The sequence below is a fragment of the Aptenodytes patagonicus genome, chromosome 26 (assembly GCF_965638725.1).
Source record: "Aptenodytes patagonicus chromosome 26, bAptPat1.pri.cur, whole genome shotgun sequence".
In the NCBI taxonomy this organism is placed as follows: domain Eukaryota; kingdom Metazoa; phylum Chordata; class Aves; order Sphenisciformes; family Spheniscidae; genus Aptenodytes; species Aptenodytes patagonicus.
Window position 1 is genome coordinate 1,244,565 of NC_134974.1, and position 15,774 is coordinate 1,260,338.

Here is a 15,774-nt window from a genome sequence, read left to right on the forward strand (position 1 = left end):
TCCCTAAGGGGCAGCGATTTAGTAGCCGTAGACAAAGCAGCAAAGGCTTTCCCGGTCCCAGCGGAGGGGAATGAGCACTCCCAAATCCACTGTCAGCTCTTTGTTTGAAGATCAGGAATGAGACTAAACGACTGAATAGGTCACAGAGATCCCGATTCCTCCCAACTTGCCCCGTTTATGATCTGGAGAGGGATGCAGGTGAACTTAAGACCTTTTCGCATGGTCTTGTTTCCATATAAAATGGGATTTCATTCTCCACGACACACAAAGCAGCTCCTTTCACCAACATTAGCTTTACTTTAACAAAACACCTTTGTATTTCAAGTACCGTTCACCTCAAGGTCTCAAGAGCATCCCCTCACCCCTGTGAAACAGGGCAGTATAGCAGGGTCCGTCACCAGTGAGAGAAGGGCACTGCGAGGGGAAGGGAAGCGGCCGCAGCCAGTCTGGGGAAGGACAGGGAAGAGAAACCTAGGGACTAGGACTCACTCTCGTAGCCCATTTACTTCCCAGACGAATCCCGCAATCCTGACTATTTGTTCCCCACCCCCTTTCATCCAACACTCAGGCCCAATTCCCCAGAGGAGGGAAGGCTCAGATCTGCACGCCGCGAGCCTCGTCATCAAAAGCCAGCTGAGCAAAATGCATTTACTGACCATGGCAAAACACAATGAGGAGGGCTGGAAACACCAATGGCTACTGCCTTTCCTTTCACCTCTCTGTGCAGCGACAGTGCTGGCACCAAGAGAGTTTGAGGGACACGCAAACCCCCAGCTCAGGGTAAATTTTGGGCTGACAGTCAAGCGGAGACTTGCGGTGTTCTCCAGCGTTGGCAGCAGGAGGGAAAATGTGTCTCTTCTGCAGTGCCTGCCAGCCTAGCCCCCTTGCTTCTCCCTTCCTTTTGTCAGCCACTGATAGGAGGGTTGCTCATTGCACTGTCCACAGGGGAGACCTGTTGGCCATCCAAGGAGCGGCATAGGCACAGACAACAGAGGCAGCTGTTTGTTCGCCTCGCCAGAGAGCAGCTCTGAACAAAAAGCTGGGAGTGGAAAATGGGGCTGGGAGTGGTAAAAGGGTTTATTTCTGTTTGTATGGGGAAAACAAGGGGGGGAAAAAAAAATTCCAACCAGAAGCCTTTGGGGGGAAAACAAAACAAAACAAAAGCGCTCAAACCCAAGCACGGAATCTAGATCTGAAAGATAGGAGAGAGCACAGTATGGGAAGGACGCATTTTTAATTTGAAAATTATCAAGAACCCTGTGTATATGGACCCAATTTGCTGATTAGCCATCACTGATCCCACCATCTCTCCACACAGCACTGCTCCACCTTGAATTAAGCATTTGCATTTTGATATGGAGAAAAAAAAAATGTAATAAATAATAATAAACTTACCTTAGGGAAGGAAAAACATATTCCACAAAATTCTCTGCCAGACCACATGCTGTCCTGAGGTCCTCTGTCTCACCCAAAATACTTTCATGCACAGAAATAGTCTACCTGGATAATTTTGGGGAACTGATTTTGTTCTGACAAGTTGGAATGTGTCCAAAGATTAGGAGTTAGAGGCTATGAAAATCCTTATTGTAAAGACAAGATATCTCCATGTAAATTGAGATATGAGTTTCTTCAGCATTGCTAGGAGAAATGAAAAGAAATCCGGCACGGAAACATTCCACCAAGTATCAGGAGCTGTTTCCTGATAGCAGGATGCATTAGCAAGTGGAAAAAGTCTCCCTCAGGGTAGCATTGAAAGTAAAAAGTCTGAATTACTTTAAAACTCCAGACTGTATGCCTGGTTGAGAAAAGACTTAAACACAATAAGCCTACACTGTCCTCTAGGGAAGGGAAAACGATGTCTGCTTTAGCACTCATCAGCTCTGATTTCTGGAATTAATCCTCTCTACCTATTTTTGAGCTCTTCACTTTGGACAACAGCACTATCGCACCTTTAAATCATGACTGCTGAAGAACAAGTGAATTTTCATACACAAGAAACAACCAGGAACATCCAAGTGCCTGGTTGGTCACAACCCCTAGCCCTGAGAGCCCAGTCTTGCTGGGCACTAAGCAATAGCATTGAAGGAAATAAAGTGTGTGAGCATGCTCATTAAAAAACACGTTTATTATACCAGCGCCTAGGGATCGACTGAGATCAAGGTACCATCGTACAAAGCACTGTTTGGAGTGATCAGCCACCCCTGCCTTGGAGAGCTTACAGTCTAAACAACAGTGAGTTAATCCCCTGTCCTGTCTGAGGGCACAATGTCTTTCTTCTGTCCAGCTGCAGAAAGAATTCAAAGTTTCAAAGCGAGTCAAAAAACAAATCGGACAAACTCTGTTTCTCCCGAGACCGAAACATATTGCAACACCCAGTGTTTTTGGTCCTTTTGGCAGCAACTAAGACAAAACAGGCAATGGGTTAATTTGTAAGCGGAGATTTTTTTAATTAAACGGAACTATTTATATATATACAAAACCCAGAAAATATTGCACCATTAAAAAAAGGACATTTTACATCTAATCATCTGTTAAACACACCTTGCCCTCCCTGCATTGTAGTATACACAGATTCACAGCAACTGCTGGACATTAACAGGCAACCTGTGCTGTCAGACACCATGGAAATCTGCTGGTCCACATACATCCCAGAGAAAATACCTTTACCCTTTCCACCCTTGCCTTCATTTAGGGAACACATCCATCACATTGTCGTCTCAGTGGCATTCAGGACCAATCCTCTCAAGTTGCTCAGAAGTAAGGACAAATTAAAAAGAAAGGCTTTGGGAACTTCTCAGTCACCGTTTCTTTAGGGCTTGGTCGGCACCGTTTTCTGGGAAAGTCTCTTACGTTTTAGGGCTCAGTCCCTAGAACCCGAGCACGGAAGCTCTGGAGAGAACCCTTTGCATCCCTATCCAGAGAGAGAGGGGCATTCCAGTGTAGTTTTATCTTTGAAAATTGTAATCCAAGGGCTAAAGACTTCTCAAGCCCCGAGAGCATCTTCAGTAAGCCACAGCCCCAGGGTCCCGCGGGATGCTAAAAAGTACATCCGCTTTGGCGTTGATAAAATACGTGGCGAGGAGAGAGAAGATCAGAATGGCAATGCCCACAACCAAAGTGATTATCTGGGAAGGGATGAGAAACACTTAGCATTGTTGTTACAAACACAGACCTGCAGCACCTCACAGAATTTGCATCGAATGGGGGTCTCTGTCAGAAAGCTAACAGAGACCAGCTCACTGCTGAGGCACCGCGGACAGTGAAATAAAAAGATACTCTGAGGACCTTACAGACTTGGACAAAAGCGACTGCCAGACAGGATCAGGTCAGCTTTCGTTGTAGTTATCAACAGTGCACACAAACCGATGTTTAAGAGAAAAGGTAAGAAAGTTGTACCACGGATAAAGAACGTATCGCGTTTCAGGGTGGTCGACGCAGTTTGCAAAGATTTTTAGCAAGCATTTAACTTAATGCTTTGGCTACTCCTGCATGAACTGTCATCTCCTCCAGCGAGGAACTCTAAATGCCAACAAGCACAGCTGCTGGCAGAATCAACATCTGTCAAAAGCCTTTGCATAACTGAGATTACCTCCTGCTCAGCACCTTTCCTGAAGCCTAAGTGCCAGACCAGTCTAAGGCCTCGTTAGATTCCTCCCCGTCAACCCTTCTCCTTGCATGGAATTCCCAGACTCCCCTGAATATCTCAGAACAGTCCCCATGCAGTGGCCAGACACTCATGCACCACTACAACTCTCTCAGTACATTTTCTATCGGGTCAACACTTCAGGGATGGCTGGGCTCAAACTGTGCATCTCCAGGGCACCAGTATCTACTGGGCTGTAACAGGCCGAGAGACACAGGCAGGGCATTGTGCTTGCCCGACAGTGTTAAAGAGGCCCAGTGCCCCACAGATAAATTGCTCAGATTTCAAATAACCATCCGAGAGATGCAACAATTGCCTGGGCTTGCATGGCCTTTGGGTGGCTTACTGCTAGCATGATGACGACAGCGCTGTGCACTCCCGAGTCTGTCCTGACAGGGTATGACATCATTAACAGCCAACCAGAGGGCATCAAGACAGGCACAGAGTCCCAAAGTGACTGTACGCTTAACCCTTATTCTGCTGGCACTTAAGCCACATCACACCCAGCTAAGGGCTGCTTAGAATCTGAGACACTGAACCAACAGCAGCTTCTGTTTGTGAAGGTTTGTGCAAAAGTTAGTCCTGTGCTGTCGAGAGGGGATTCGAGCTGCAGGAAGGAAGATCTGGGCTGCACATCAGGCAAAACACCTTAACAGCCAGATTCACTGGCTTGGCTTCCTGTGCTTGGGGAAGGGGTTAAGACTCCTGTCATTTCTATCTTTTATTCACAGAGCTCAGCCTGCTCATGGGACTCTTGATTATTCTGCACTGTCTCAGCCTCAGCGACTGGGTTATTAACCCACAAATGGCTGGAGGTGGTAGGGTTATCACCAGTGATGCATTCTTGGTTACCTCATTTTCAAGGATCAAAGCCTGGCTGTTCTTAACTGGGGAGCTCGCACAGGATGATGGCACAAGATCTTGTAACAAACTCTGAACTGTTTCTCCAGCTGTCAGGAGATGTTATTCAAAGCTAGCCACATTTTTTTCTCTACTTTCTTTTTCAGACATGTACAAACTCACCTCTAGCTCCTTGCTGGCTACCAGAAATATTCGGGCACGGATCTCTTTCCACCGACTCTCTGTCCACGTGGAGTACTCTGTAGATCCCCATTGCCTCAGCTCAAAGGCAGGAGAGAGTGCTTTGCTTAGGTGGACGGTTGAACGAACGCAGTAGGGGACTCGTGATGTCGAGTTAGGGTCCAGAGAACCCTGCACCCAGGCATATTCATACATCTGCAAAGAAAACGGGAGAGTAAGAGACAGCATAACAGCCACTAGCAAATAACCAGACTATCCCCTCGTTCTGGAACCTTACCCGTGAGAGAGAGAGGGGCTTTACTGACTGTTCTCACTGTAAGGGGATCCTTTTGCCCACTCCTCCCCTGCCCTTGGGCATTAAGATGCTTCCTTGTTGGAGGAGTTTCCCAGTTCTCCCATGTGTTACTACAAGCAGTAGAAAGCATTCCTAACCAGCTTTCCTCAAAAGCAGAAACCAGCAAATTGGGACAGCAGATCTATCCTTACCTATCATCCCACTCCAATGGATACTTACTTCTTTCTCACTGCTGGGTGTTTTGTCAGGGTTCACGCACTCTTCCTTGGTAAGGTTAACAACAGTGCCCGTGAGGTTGGCCAGAACATACTGTACAAGGTAGGTAGTGTTCACAGGGCTGGAAACGGCAACGTAATGTTGGGGAACATCACCTGGAACAGTCAGAGAAATGGGATTGGCGGGGAGAGGGCCAGAAGCAGACCATGTTAGTATGGCGCTTCAGAAAGCTGCCAGGTAACATATGGGGTCAAACCCATTCCTGTGTTCTTCTTCCCTACGTTGCTCTTACCCAGAATTCCTTTTATGTCTGGTTTAATGATGGACTGAAACCAGGAATTGTTCATTTTAATCAGAAACCCATACAGCATTCGAGAGACCTGGAAAGAGATGGAAATCGGTTTATACAAAGAGGAGAGAAAATAGCATCTTAACAGCTATACCTCTCAAGATTATTTGGCTGACAGATGTTTCCCACTACAAGGGCCAAGAGCACAGCAAAGGAGAGACTATATGTCACAACTGCATATAATTCAGGACCAAGCTGTGAAAATTGGGTTTGATTCCAGCTCCACTGACTCCTTAGCTGTGGCACACATTGCCATTTCATCTCAGCTTCATCTTCTGCTTTGTGGAACGAGGATAAAGGAGCTCTGTTTTGTAGAGGGCTCGTGAAGCTTCATGTCTGCCCTGAGATCGAGAGGCAAGGAACTAGAGAAGGGTGAAAGGTTTTTCATTCAGCTGTGGTGGGGAAAGAGAGAAGGGGGGGAGGCAAAGCCCTCATGGAGACAGACCGGACAGCATGCTGTGTAAACACATATAAACAGAGACAGAAGGGAAGTACGTGAGGGCTCATCAGAGATGCCAGGGACGCAATTCCATCTGCTCGTACCGTTTTTGGATCTGCCTGAATAGCAGAGGTGTTGTTGGCTCCCCCCGCAAGCCGGTAGAGAGCACGGGCGACCACTGTGGCAACTTCTGCCAGGGACTGCAAAAGAAGAGTGCTCTGTGTTAATCAAGATAGGCAGATCCAGCAAAACAAGCAAGCAGAGCAAGCCAGAATCTACACATCCATCAAACGCTTACATCGTGCTAGCATTTGAGCCCCTATTGCCTTTGTCACTGTACAAAGCACTCCCACCTTCTTTCGGCCCTTTCTGGAAACAGCTTTCCCCCTCTCCCCATGACCCTGCATCTATCTGCCCCCACCCAAAGCCCCATCCACCCCAGATACAGCAGCTAAAGAAAATGCAAAGTAGAAACCTTGGCTGTGTCTGTGACATACTCCAAGGTCTCCTCAGGGCTAAGCCCCTCGGGGTATTGCATCCGGATGTTCTCTGGAGTGTCGTACATGCTCTGGTAGTATCTGAAAAGAAGGCAGCAAACAGAGGTTGGGGAGGGGCAGAAAGAAACCACAGGGCATGGAATTCAATTCAGAGTGTGCCTAAAGCAAACAGTGGGAGCAGTCTCCTGGGAGCAGAGATACAGCCCTGCCAAAGCGCTGCCCTGCCACACGCTCCTTAAACCATTTAATGAGGCTTTATAATTAACTTGGCCCTTCCACAGCTTCTCCCATCTGAGGATCTCCACGCAATTTACAAGCTGTGATTAGCTTTCAGGTGGGCGACAGCCCAATCTATTAAATGGGTAGAGAAACTGAGGCAAGGACAACCCATGCAGAAGGTCTCCTGGGAAGAGGGCTTTTGATGCAAGTCGTGCCAGTGGATTTTATTAATGCCTTATCTTGAAGGCGGCGAGGAGTTGCAAGTGAACTCTATGAGAGATTTACACCAAGGCGTCTGCAGCACACGCAGCTGAACCGGGAATTGGGCTGAGAGCCCACTGCATGGTCTATGCACCTGACATTCCCAGCTAACCTGGGACTGATCCCCCCCGGTCTAAAGATGGATCACACAGCAGTGAGCTGCGCTTTCCTCCACCCCAGCTCTTCTTATCCCTTTAGAGCAGTGCAGATTTAGAGGTGAAAGGGAAGCTACTTCCCCTTGATTGCTACAGAGATTCTCAGAAACCGCAGAGAAGGATAGAAGATGAAGGGAAGGAGACAATTTGAAGAGTTCCGGGAAGAGGGGAGAGGCATCTGTCTGTCCTCTACCCCACATTTCCACTTCCAAAGTTGAAAAGGAGCAGGGGATCCCCAAGGAACAGGCTGTAGTAGGGTCATGTGGGGTGAATGAAAGTGCCCTTTCCAATGCCTGGGGCTTCCTGCCATCACAAATAGAAAGCTATATTAAAAAAAAAAAAAAAAAGGCAGCTAGCTTCTGGAAGAACAGATGAGGCTTAGGCACGCTCAGTTGCCATTTGCTCACCTCTGGCTTCTAGCCAGCTGTGGGGAACATTTTCTGTACAAAACTGGATTTCTTTCGGTTGTCAGAATAATTATGTTGCGCTTGTTCAATTACATGGCACATGTTTGCTCCTCCGCTCCCCCCGGACTGCCGCTCTACATGTATGTTAGGCAGCACACCCCCGGCAGAGGCGTTGCAGGAGCTCAGATGCCCTCTGCCGGCTCCGTTGCCTTCGGCTGTGGGCCAACCTGTGCCCGTCCAACCCGGGAGAAGTACCTGTTCTGGAAGGCAGTCTTGTGGTCAGTCAGGACCACTCCGGGGATGTGCCGGGCCCGAAGGAAGCGCTGGAAGGAAGACGGGGGAAGAGGCTGGGAGTATCCAGCTTCCTGCAAAGTCACGCTTGCTCCCACGCTGCTATTATTCAGAATATCTAGCAAGTTTCTAACCTGAAAGAAGAGAAAACGGCACTGTTCCACTATTCTTTTGGATGTGTGATTTCTCTGGAAAGGTTAACATCCTGATCATCTGCAGCATGCTAAAGATCCCACAGCATTTTGGTTAGATGAACAACTACACAGTGCTTTCTATTACCTGCACTTCAACAGATTCATTCATCCGAGAGACAGGGTCTGTATGCATCCATAGAATTGAGTCATTCCTTAGAGCCACCTTCAAGAAAAAAAAAAACCAAACACCACCATGAGTACGTGACTGGACATTACTGAGTCTTGCAGAGCAGGGAAGTCCAGTCCAGGGAAAAATCAAAACCACTGAAAGGCTGGCTGGGAAAACCACAGCTAAATTATCACAGAGAAACAGAGAATAAAAAGGTCCCCTAACTTATCCCACACCTGATTCAACTCCACAAACGAATGAATGTTGTCCAAGCGGAGAGGAAACTTGTCTTTTTCCATATCATACACCATTCGTGAGCTGCCAATGTAATCAAAGGTCTCCTGCAAGAGAAAAAAAAAAAATCCTACATGAATCACATACGGATAGCTGCCTGGCACAACTAACAGCAATATCTGAGAGGCTGAGGTGGACCAAAACCAAGAGCTCGAGGGCCAACTACTGCACCAAGTATTTCTGAAGGTTCCCGGAGCCTGGCACACGCCAAAAGACCAAAGTAAACATTACATTGTGCCTGGCTCCAAAGACAAAGATATTGTAGGAGGGGATGGAGCAAAGGACAGAAATGAAGGCAAAGAGAAAAAAAAAACATGGGACAGCTACTGAATTCCACAAGCAAGAAAGGCACAGAGGCAAAGTCAGACTTAAGAGAGCACCGATATCTAGCAAGATACCGTTACTGTGAGTAACAGCGGAGAGGCATTAATACAGCCTTTACACTGGCAGAAGTCATCCTCTTTGTTTTTTGGTACAGAGGACAGCAAGTCGGGGAAAAGAGCAATTCTCCATTCCAGGAATTAAACATATGAAGCTTTCCTGAAAGGAGGGGTGTCTGTTTCCCTGGAAAAAAGGCAGGGAAGGCTAGATGACAGAAATGAGTTTGTCAAGGGAGCTGCAAGAAGCTGAGCATTGCCTGGGGAAGAATAGGTGCCCCTAAGAAGAGAATCCCCACGACCAAGAAGGGCAATGAAGTCAGCCAGCCACCAGACTTCCCCCTTGACTAATTTACAGCCAAATCTTATCATTCCTCCTGCACCATGGGAGCACGACAGGGAATGTCCGCTCCATAGCGCTGTATGCCTGTCTCCCCTGGGGAACTTCTGACTAGGGATATATGTGCCGAGGAGGGTGAATGAAGGGAATCACATGGCCGCAGCACGGGGGCTGCGGGAGCCAGTTTCACAAAGCTGCACAAAAGAAGCCATCAATGTAGATGCCTTGAGGGGAACATCAGCTGTTGGCCATCAGTCCCTCCTCCACAAGCTTGTTCTGCTTTTCCACAGCTGCCAACTCCAGTGCTGGGCGCTCAGAAATGAGCTACATTTCGCTGCTGTCAACACATATATTTTTAATCTAGCCTTTTCTGGGCTTCATTTCAGAATTTAAAGCCTGGCCATCGCAGTTCATCCTGAACGGGGGTGAGGCAGAGAACAGACATGCAGACAGGCACACCGGGAGGAGACAGGAGGGAAAGCAAAGTTTGAGTCATTCATCCAGAATGAACTGTGGGGCAGAATATGGGTTGCCCCAGTGGAAGCTCCATCTGCTGTTGTCATCCCAGTGCAATTAAGATCCTGTTCTCACCAGGGGAGCACAGAGAACCATGGTGTGGGGATGCAGACAAATGACTCCGCACAAAGAGTAGGGAAAAAGTTCATTTGCAGGGAGCCAAGGGCTGATTTGCTGTCTTAGAACAAGCCAAATGGTGGAGCGACGCCGCTGCTCATACCCCTTGGAAGAAGGTGAACATTATATTCCTTTGCAGCAAATGAACATCTGACACTTTATGAAGGGCTTCAGCAGCAGCCAAGTGGGTCACAAAAGAAGAGACAGCGCTCTCTGCCCCAGGTGCAATGTTCCAGAAGAAGGAATGGCTGTCAATCTGTAAGCATGAACAGGAGGTGTAAGAAATGTGCACGTAGACAGAGGAATACTGTATTGGGAAAGCAAATCTATCACCTCTCCTATCCCGCTCATCCTACTGATAAGGGAAGAACCAAAGGACTCCGCCTAATGAAATTTAAAATACCAATTGCATTGTTGTGGCAGTCCTGAGGCCTCAGAGCCCTGCGCCACCCCCCCACCCCGCCCCCAGCCCTGACCTGAAAACCGAGATTATCAAATGTGCCATAATTTTAATGCTGGCATCACTGTTCAGCGTGAGGCTCTGAGATGGTGACAAAATGGAGTTTTGAACTTGCATCTCTGGAGGGTGTAAAGTGACCGTAAATCAGACTGCTAGGCGGAGAAGCGAACTTCTTTCTGAGCTCTGACACTGACTCACTGCTTGAAAGACAACAAAATCTCCATGTGTCTCAGCCTCTGCCCCCCCAAAAATACAGATGAGCCAACCATGCTGTCTCCCTCTGCAACACATTTTAAGGATGTGAAATATCTTAGGAAAGCATTAACTTAGAAACGCTAACTATTTCTACTTGTCTGGCTCCAGCAGTAAAGAAAATGCTGAAAAAAGTCTCACATAACAAGACAGAAAGAAACAAAACGCAGGTGTCCTTATATTGAAACAATAGGTAAACCCACCAACTAAAAGGCTCATACTTGCAGAAACACAATAGCCAGTCGGATCTAAAAGGTTTGGAACATGGGAAGAAATGAAAATATATGCGAGAAGTACGTTCCCATGAGACTCTCAGCCCACATCCTCCCAGGATCCTTCCAGTCCATGCTCTACAAAGCAAGATTAAGAGGTACCTACTCGTGTAGCGACAATAATAACTTCCTTCTCAGGATCGACTTTTCCAGAGGAATTGATAGGTTGCAAGGTGCTCCACACGTTGTAATCAAGAAGAGGATCACATACAACCTCTAGGAAGCAGAAACAACATTGCTTGAGTTGAGACTACAGCAGTGACAAGTGAGAAATGAGCTTTCTGGTCAGCTGTAGCTCACCAGTGGTTCTATCACAGGGACAAGCTTCTGCTCAGCAGGGGTGAAGTCCTGGCCCCAGGAAGGTCACTGGCAAAACATTCACCAGGACCAGGATTTCAATTCACGTACACACAGCCTAATGGGGCAGTAATCTCAGAGCCATTCTTGATGATCTACGTAGCAGGTATTAGATACCTTTCTCAGCCAGCATCTCTTCTACATATTATCTTCTAAACTGGTGACAAACATAGTCCAAAATCCCTTAGCACTTCAATAGTTTATTTTGAAAAGGCTCAGTTGGCAAGCAAGCCTTTAGGAAAACTCTAAAATTGCCTTTCTTTTGCACAACTCTATTCCACTGGGATTTTCACCACCAGCCTTATCCCACATCATGAGCAGGAAAGAGGAATCTGCTCACCTGGATTAATGCTGAAGGTGCTTTGGAGGGAGCTGCGTCTCATGCAGGTAACCGTGCTGGTGACAGCATGCATGTGGGAAAAAAGCTGCATGGCACAGAGAGGGTACTCGGGGCCAGATCCATCACGAGGGACATTATGGTCTTGATAACACTGGATGGAAATAAAAATCGTTACAAAACTTAGCCTTTCTGTAATAGCATCGTGTACTGCATATAAAATTGGACCATATGTTTTTACTGTAGATTTCAACATCTAAGCCGAGAGAAAACAAAACTTCTGTCCCCTTTCCTGAACTGTGCAGCAGTTCCCCTCTCCTACTCGTCGAGGAAGTGCAGTACCTGTTTAATGACTTGTGTCTCATTGGCATCTTCGAGCAGAAAAATAGGGAAGTCAAAATCCTCGTACGAAAGCCCACTCCCCACAGGATTCCACACGGTCTTATTGCAGTGTGCAAACTGAGGGCCATAATCTTTGGAATAAACACCTGGAAACAGAAAGAAATGGGCAAATCTGAGCCTGCAAAAGAATAACAGACTGCAGGAGAGGTAGGGCCCACTGAGAAAATAGCAGCAAATACAGAATGAGCACCATTACGGGCTGAGGAACCAGCTGAAAAAAGCTTGGAGAGATGGAGTTGGTCACTGCATGCGGCAGAGTGGCAGAGACAGAGCGCCGTGCCACGCAGAGAGAATGAGAAACATGCATGCTCAAAGCCATCACATGCCAGGAGGCTGGCATGAGCACTCAGTGAGCATTTATCACATGCTGAGAGAGCGGAGGAGGCACACAGAGAAACATTATACTTCAAAAGGAGGAACATACAAACCCGCAATTTCTGAGCTCATCATGTGCTGGAAGTACCCCTAAGGCATCCATAACGTGCCAATCATTTTAACACCTAGATACTGTGCAAACAGCACGAAGGCAGGGACACGACAAATGCCAGCACACCAAACTCATCTCAGGAGCGTACACGGCATCCTTCACAACAGAAAGCTTTGTGCAAACTACAGAAGGTGTAGTAACTTCTCCCCTCAAAGTGCAAGACTGTAAATTTGCTGCACGAAAAAAATAGCGAAAGGAAAACCCAACTGAAGCCACAGGGGGAATTCAGGGAGGCAGAATGGCATTTTAAAGAGTAGTGACTGGCCCAGACAGGGGTTAACACACCCTCCACTCAATCTGTGCAGACACAAGACGCTTTAATGATCACGTGTGGACAAAGTACAAGTTTCACATGTTAAAGAAAAAGAAGTTACAACAACCCTTGGTCAGGTTTAACACTGGAGTGACTTAATGCTGTTTTAGCCGGCTTATCTAATTGTCTTCCCCTAAACACCCGTCCCAGCCCTTGTTGAGAAACGATGAGATTCCAGCTCAGACAAACTCCTTTGGAAGAACACATTGAGCCTGTTACCTTAAACACCATTTTGACATTAAAGCGGAGCCGCAATTTCAGCCACCCTTTGCACTTCTTGCTTTGACTGTAAAATGTAAAGGCACCATTTCCCTTCCTCCTAACAAGGATAAAGACTTAAGATTTCCTTACCAAACCCATCATTGGGGCACTTCAAACCAGGAGAGAATCCCTGGGGAGGGCTAGGTTTGGCAACGGTCACAGCAAGGCCTGACACTCGCGAGGTTCCCTTCAGCTGCAGCATTACCCTCCTGGAAGAGAGAAAATACGAGTGAAACTTTGAATTCATTAATGAAGAGTTACAATCCAAGACGTGCTAACGCTGACGTATTACAGTCGAGCAGGCGACGATGCTTTTGACCAAAATAACCAACATGTCCCTTTTCCTTTGTCTTCTCAGAACTGCATGAGAGTACGCATACAGCAACAAGCAGAAAACTTCAGCCACTTCTTTCCTGCTCTGCCCAGGAAGAGACGTGAGCAACCTTAATCACGGTGTTAAATGAACTTTAGCAACTGCTACAGTGATGAACCTGGCATGAGAATTTACACAGAGCAGAGCTCTTCGAACAGCAAACCAGCCCATTTAAGAAGAAATAAATGCAGGCACTAAAACACACAAATGTTTCAACCTCACTATACTTCAGTGCAGTCAGGGCTGATTCTGCCATCTGTCACTTGAAAAATGACCTTTTCATCACCGGATTAGGGACCCGTATCGGTCTTCTGGGCTCCAGTCACCCTGGGAAGACAAAAAACTGATGATGACCGACCTGTTGAAGAGGCTCCCATCCAGCAGTATCATGTAGGGTGGATGTGGGCCATCAGCGAGCACCCAGTTCAGGTCCTCCTCCTTCTCAACCACGTGGATCACCCCTGTGTCTCCGCTGATGGAGGCTGTGGAAAGAGAGCGCGCCCTTCCCGTTTCACAGTGATCCACTTCCTTCACACCCCCAAACCACCCCGGAATAGCAGGGCGGTATGTTCCTACGGGCTTTAGGGAAGAACAGCTCATGGGATTAGAGGGCTGGAGGAAGCAATTTGGTGAAGCGGCACCATTTAGCTAGAGCAGGACAGAAAAAGGAACGGCGCCTTTTAGTAGGGAAAGAAAAAAGCTGAATAGCATAGATTAAGAAATAAGCACTCATGTTTTGAAAGCTTCTTTTGTTTAAGCACATCAAAGCGCTTAAGGACCTTCAGCTAACTAAGCACTGTGAGTCTCCCGTGACTGAAGAGAATAAGGAAGTATAGCAGGAAACAGGGCCTGAGACAGAAAGGCACTTGGAGGAGACAGGACCGGCCTCAAGGACCGCGGTCACAGAAACAGTTTAGTGCCGCCCCTCAGCAAAGAGTAAAAATTGCAAATTCAGAAACTGAGAGCTCAAAGACAGCTCAGCACGAGGCCCGGAGGAGCGCAAGGGGCGAAAGATTGTGACAGCAAAGGGGACTAGCAACAAAGCAGGTCCACCGCTTGTCATTTCGCCCCGTCCCAAAGAAAACGGATGACGGACAAAGCACTTTCATAAGAAGCTACTGATAAAAACAAGCACTTTGTCAAGCCCCCCAGTTAGTAACGGCTGTCATTGTCGGAAACCGCCTGTGACCAGGAAGGCAGGACTGCGTGCAGCCGTCTGCCCTAGCACTAGGCTCACACAGAGGGTGGAAGAAGAGTCAAGAGAACCTTGTACCCTCGGTTTTCTGACCAACCAAGCGCAGCTGCGCTGCCCTGTAGTGGCAGCTGACAACCTCTGCTGCAGGGAGCGGCTCACTGTGGAAGCAAAACTGAATTGGAAATGAGCAAAACACTGACTCACACTAACTTCACCCAGGAATACTGCTTGAATGGGGTTCCCTCATCTATCTTTTAATTTTAACAGGCATGTAGTTCTGCCTTCCCCGTTTCACTATGACAAAAAAACCCCTTACAAAGTTAACAAGCACTGCACAAGCAGCTCAACCAAGCCCTCCGCTCCCTTCAGCTGCCACCTTCTCACTTCTTCACTCCCTGCTCCCTCTCTCGTGCCTTGTTAACCCCAATGCATTCCGCAACGCTCACAGCTTTGCCTCGTACCCCTAGAAGCTGTGGCTTAGGTTTTGTCCTGTGCGTGCACCGACTGCACAAGCTCAAAATGCTGCGCTCTGCCTCGGCAGGGATTTTCATGGTCTGCAGGAACACAGTCTCTCTAAGGTCTCCACCCCTCAACTTAGCAGAAACAGGTCAGCATATTCAGCATTACTGGAGCAGGATTGGAAAAGAGGGCAAACAGCGCTGAGAATGAGGGCAATACTGATCTAGGCAAGTCCAACAGGAGAGCTGCATTACACCCGATCACCCACGGCACGACCATCCCAAGGAGCAGCTCTGGGGCCCCGCAGCTCTACTCACACTGGCAGCCGATCTGGTGGGTGGCATTCAGGAGGCGAACGCACGGTGCCGTTTTGTTCAAGGGGATGTAGATCTTCCTCTCAACAGAGTTCCCCTGGCAGGAGCCTGGGGAGAAGACACAGCCCCGCCTCAGAGGGGGGCAAACCAGGGGCTCCCCGCATGTCAGAAGGCTCTCCCCAACTGAGGGGGGAAAGACGAGCCCCTCCCCAACTCAGAAGGGGGCAGGCGAGGGCTCCTAGTGCCGCCATCTCAAAGGGGGCCAGGCGAGGCCCTCCCTACCTCCCCTTCAGTCGCTGAGCGGCCCCAAACCGGGGGAAGCGAGGCGAGGCGAGGCCAGGCCAGGCCAGGCCTGCCCTGCCCAGCCCTGCCCCTCTCCCAGCCAGCCTCACCCGCTGCCAGCACGGCGAGAAGCAGCCCCCGAAGCAGCCCCCGAAGCAGCCCGCACCAGGCCGGGAGTGGGGCCCGGCAGCTCCCCGCAGCGGCCTCCATCCCCCGGCTGCCCCAGGCCCTCCCCGCCGCCGCCATCTTC

General features: G+C 48.4%; 1 protein-coding gene across 1 annotated transcript; it reads right to left on the reverse strand.

Moving 5' to 3' along the window:
- Positions 1 to 2,104: 2,104 nt before the first annotated feature.
- NCSTN (nicastrin) lies at positions 2,105 to 15,748 on the reverse strand. Its single transcript, XM_076359986.1, has 17 exons — positions 15,635 to 15,748; positions 15,246 to 15,350; positions 13,633 to 13,756; positions 12,992 to 13,110; positions 11,781 to 11,926; positions 11,442 to 11,592; positions 10,851 to 10,960; positions 9,864 to 10,016; positions 8,353 to 8,457; positions 8,093 to 8,170; positions 7,778 to 7,947; positions 6,459 to 6,561; positions 6,088 to 6,183; positions 5,488 to 5,575; positions 5,199 to 5,350; positions 4,667 to 4,879; positions 2,105 to 3,125 (listed from the first exon to the last, which is right to left on the reverse strand). The coding sequence occupies exons 1-17, from the start codon at positions 15,732 to 15,734 to the stop codon at positions 3,003 to 3,005; spliced, it is 2,136 nt and encodes a 711-aa protein (XP_076216101.1). The 5' UTR covers positions 15,735 to 15,748; the 3' UTR covers positions 2,105 to 3,002.
- Positions 15,749 to 15,774: the final 26 nt, after the last annotated feature.

Excerpts from the sequence above, each read along its gene's own strand:
- NCSTN (XM_076359986.1), bottom strand. The coding sequence starts at position 15,734 with ATGGAGGCCGCTGCGGGGAGCTGCCGGGCCCCACTCCCGGCCTGGTGC. Across the intron at positions 8,171-8,352 it reads CGTTTGTGGAGTTGAATCAG|GTGGCTCTAAGGAATGACTC; the intron begins GTGTGGGATAAG and ends TTTTTCTTGAAG. Across the intron at positions 6,184-6,458 it reads ATGTCACAGACACAGCCAAG|TCCCTGGCAGAAGTTGCCAC; the intron begins GTTTCTACTTTG and ends CTTCTTTTGCAG.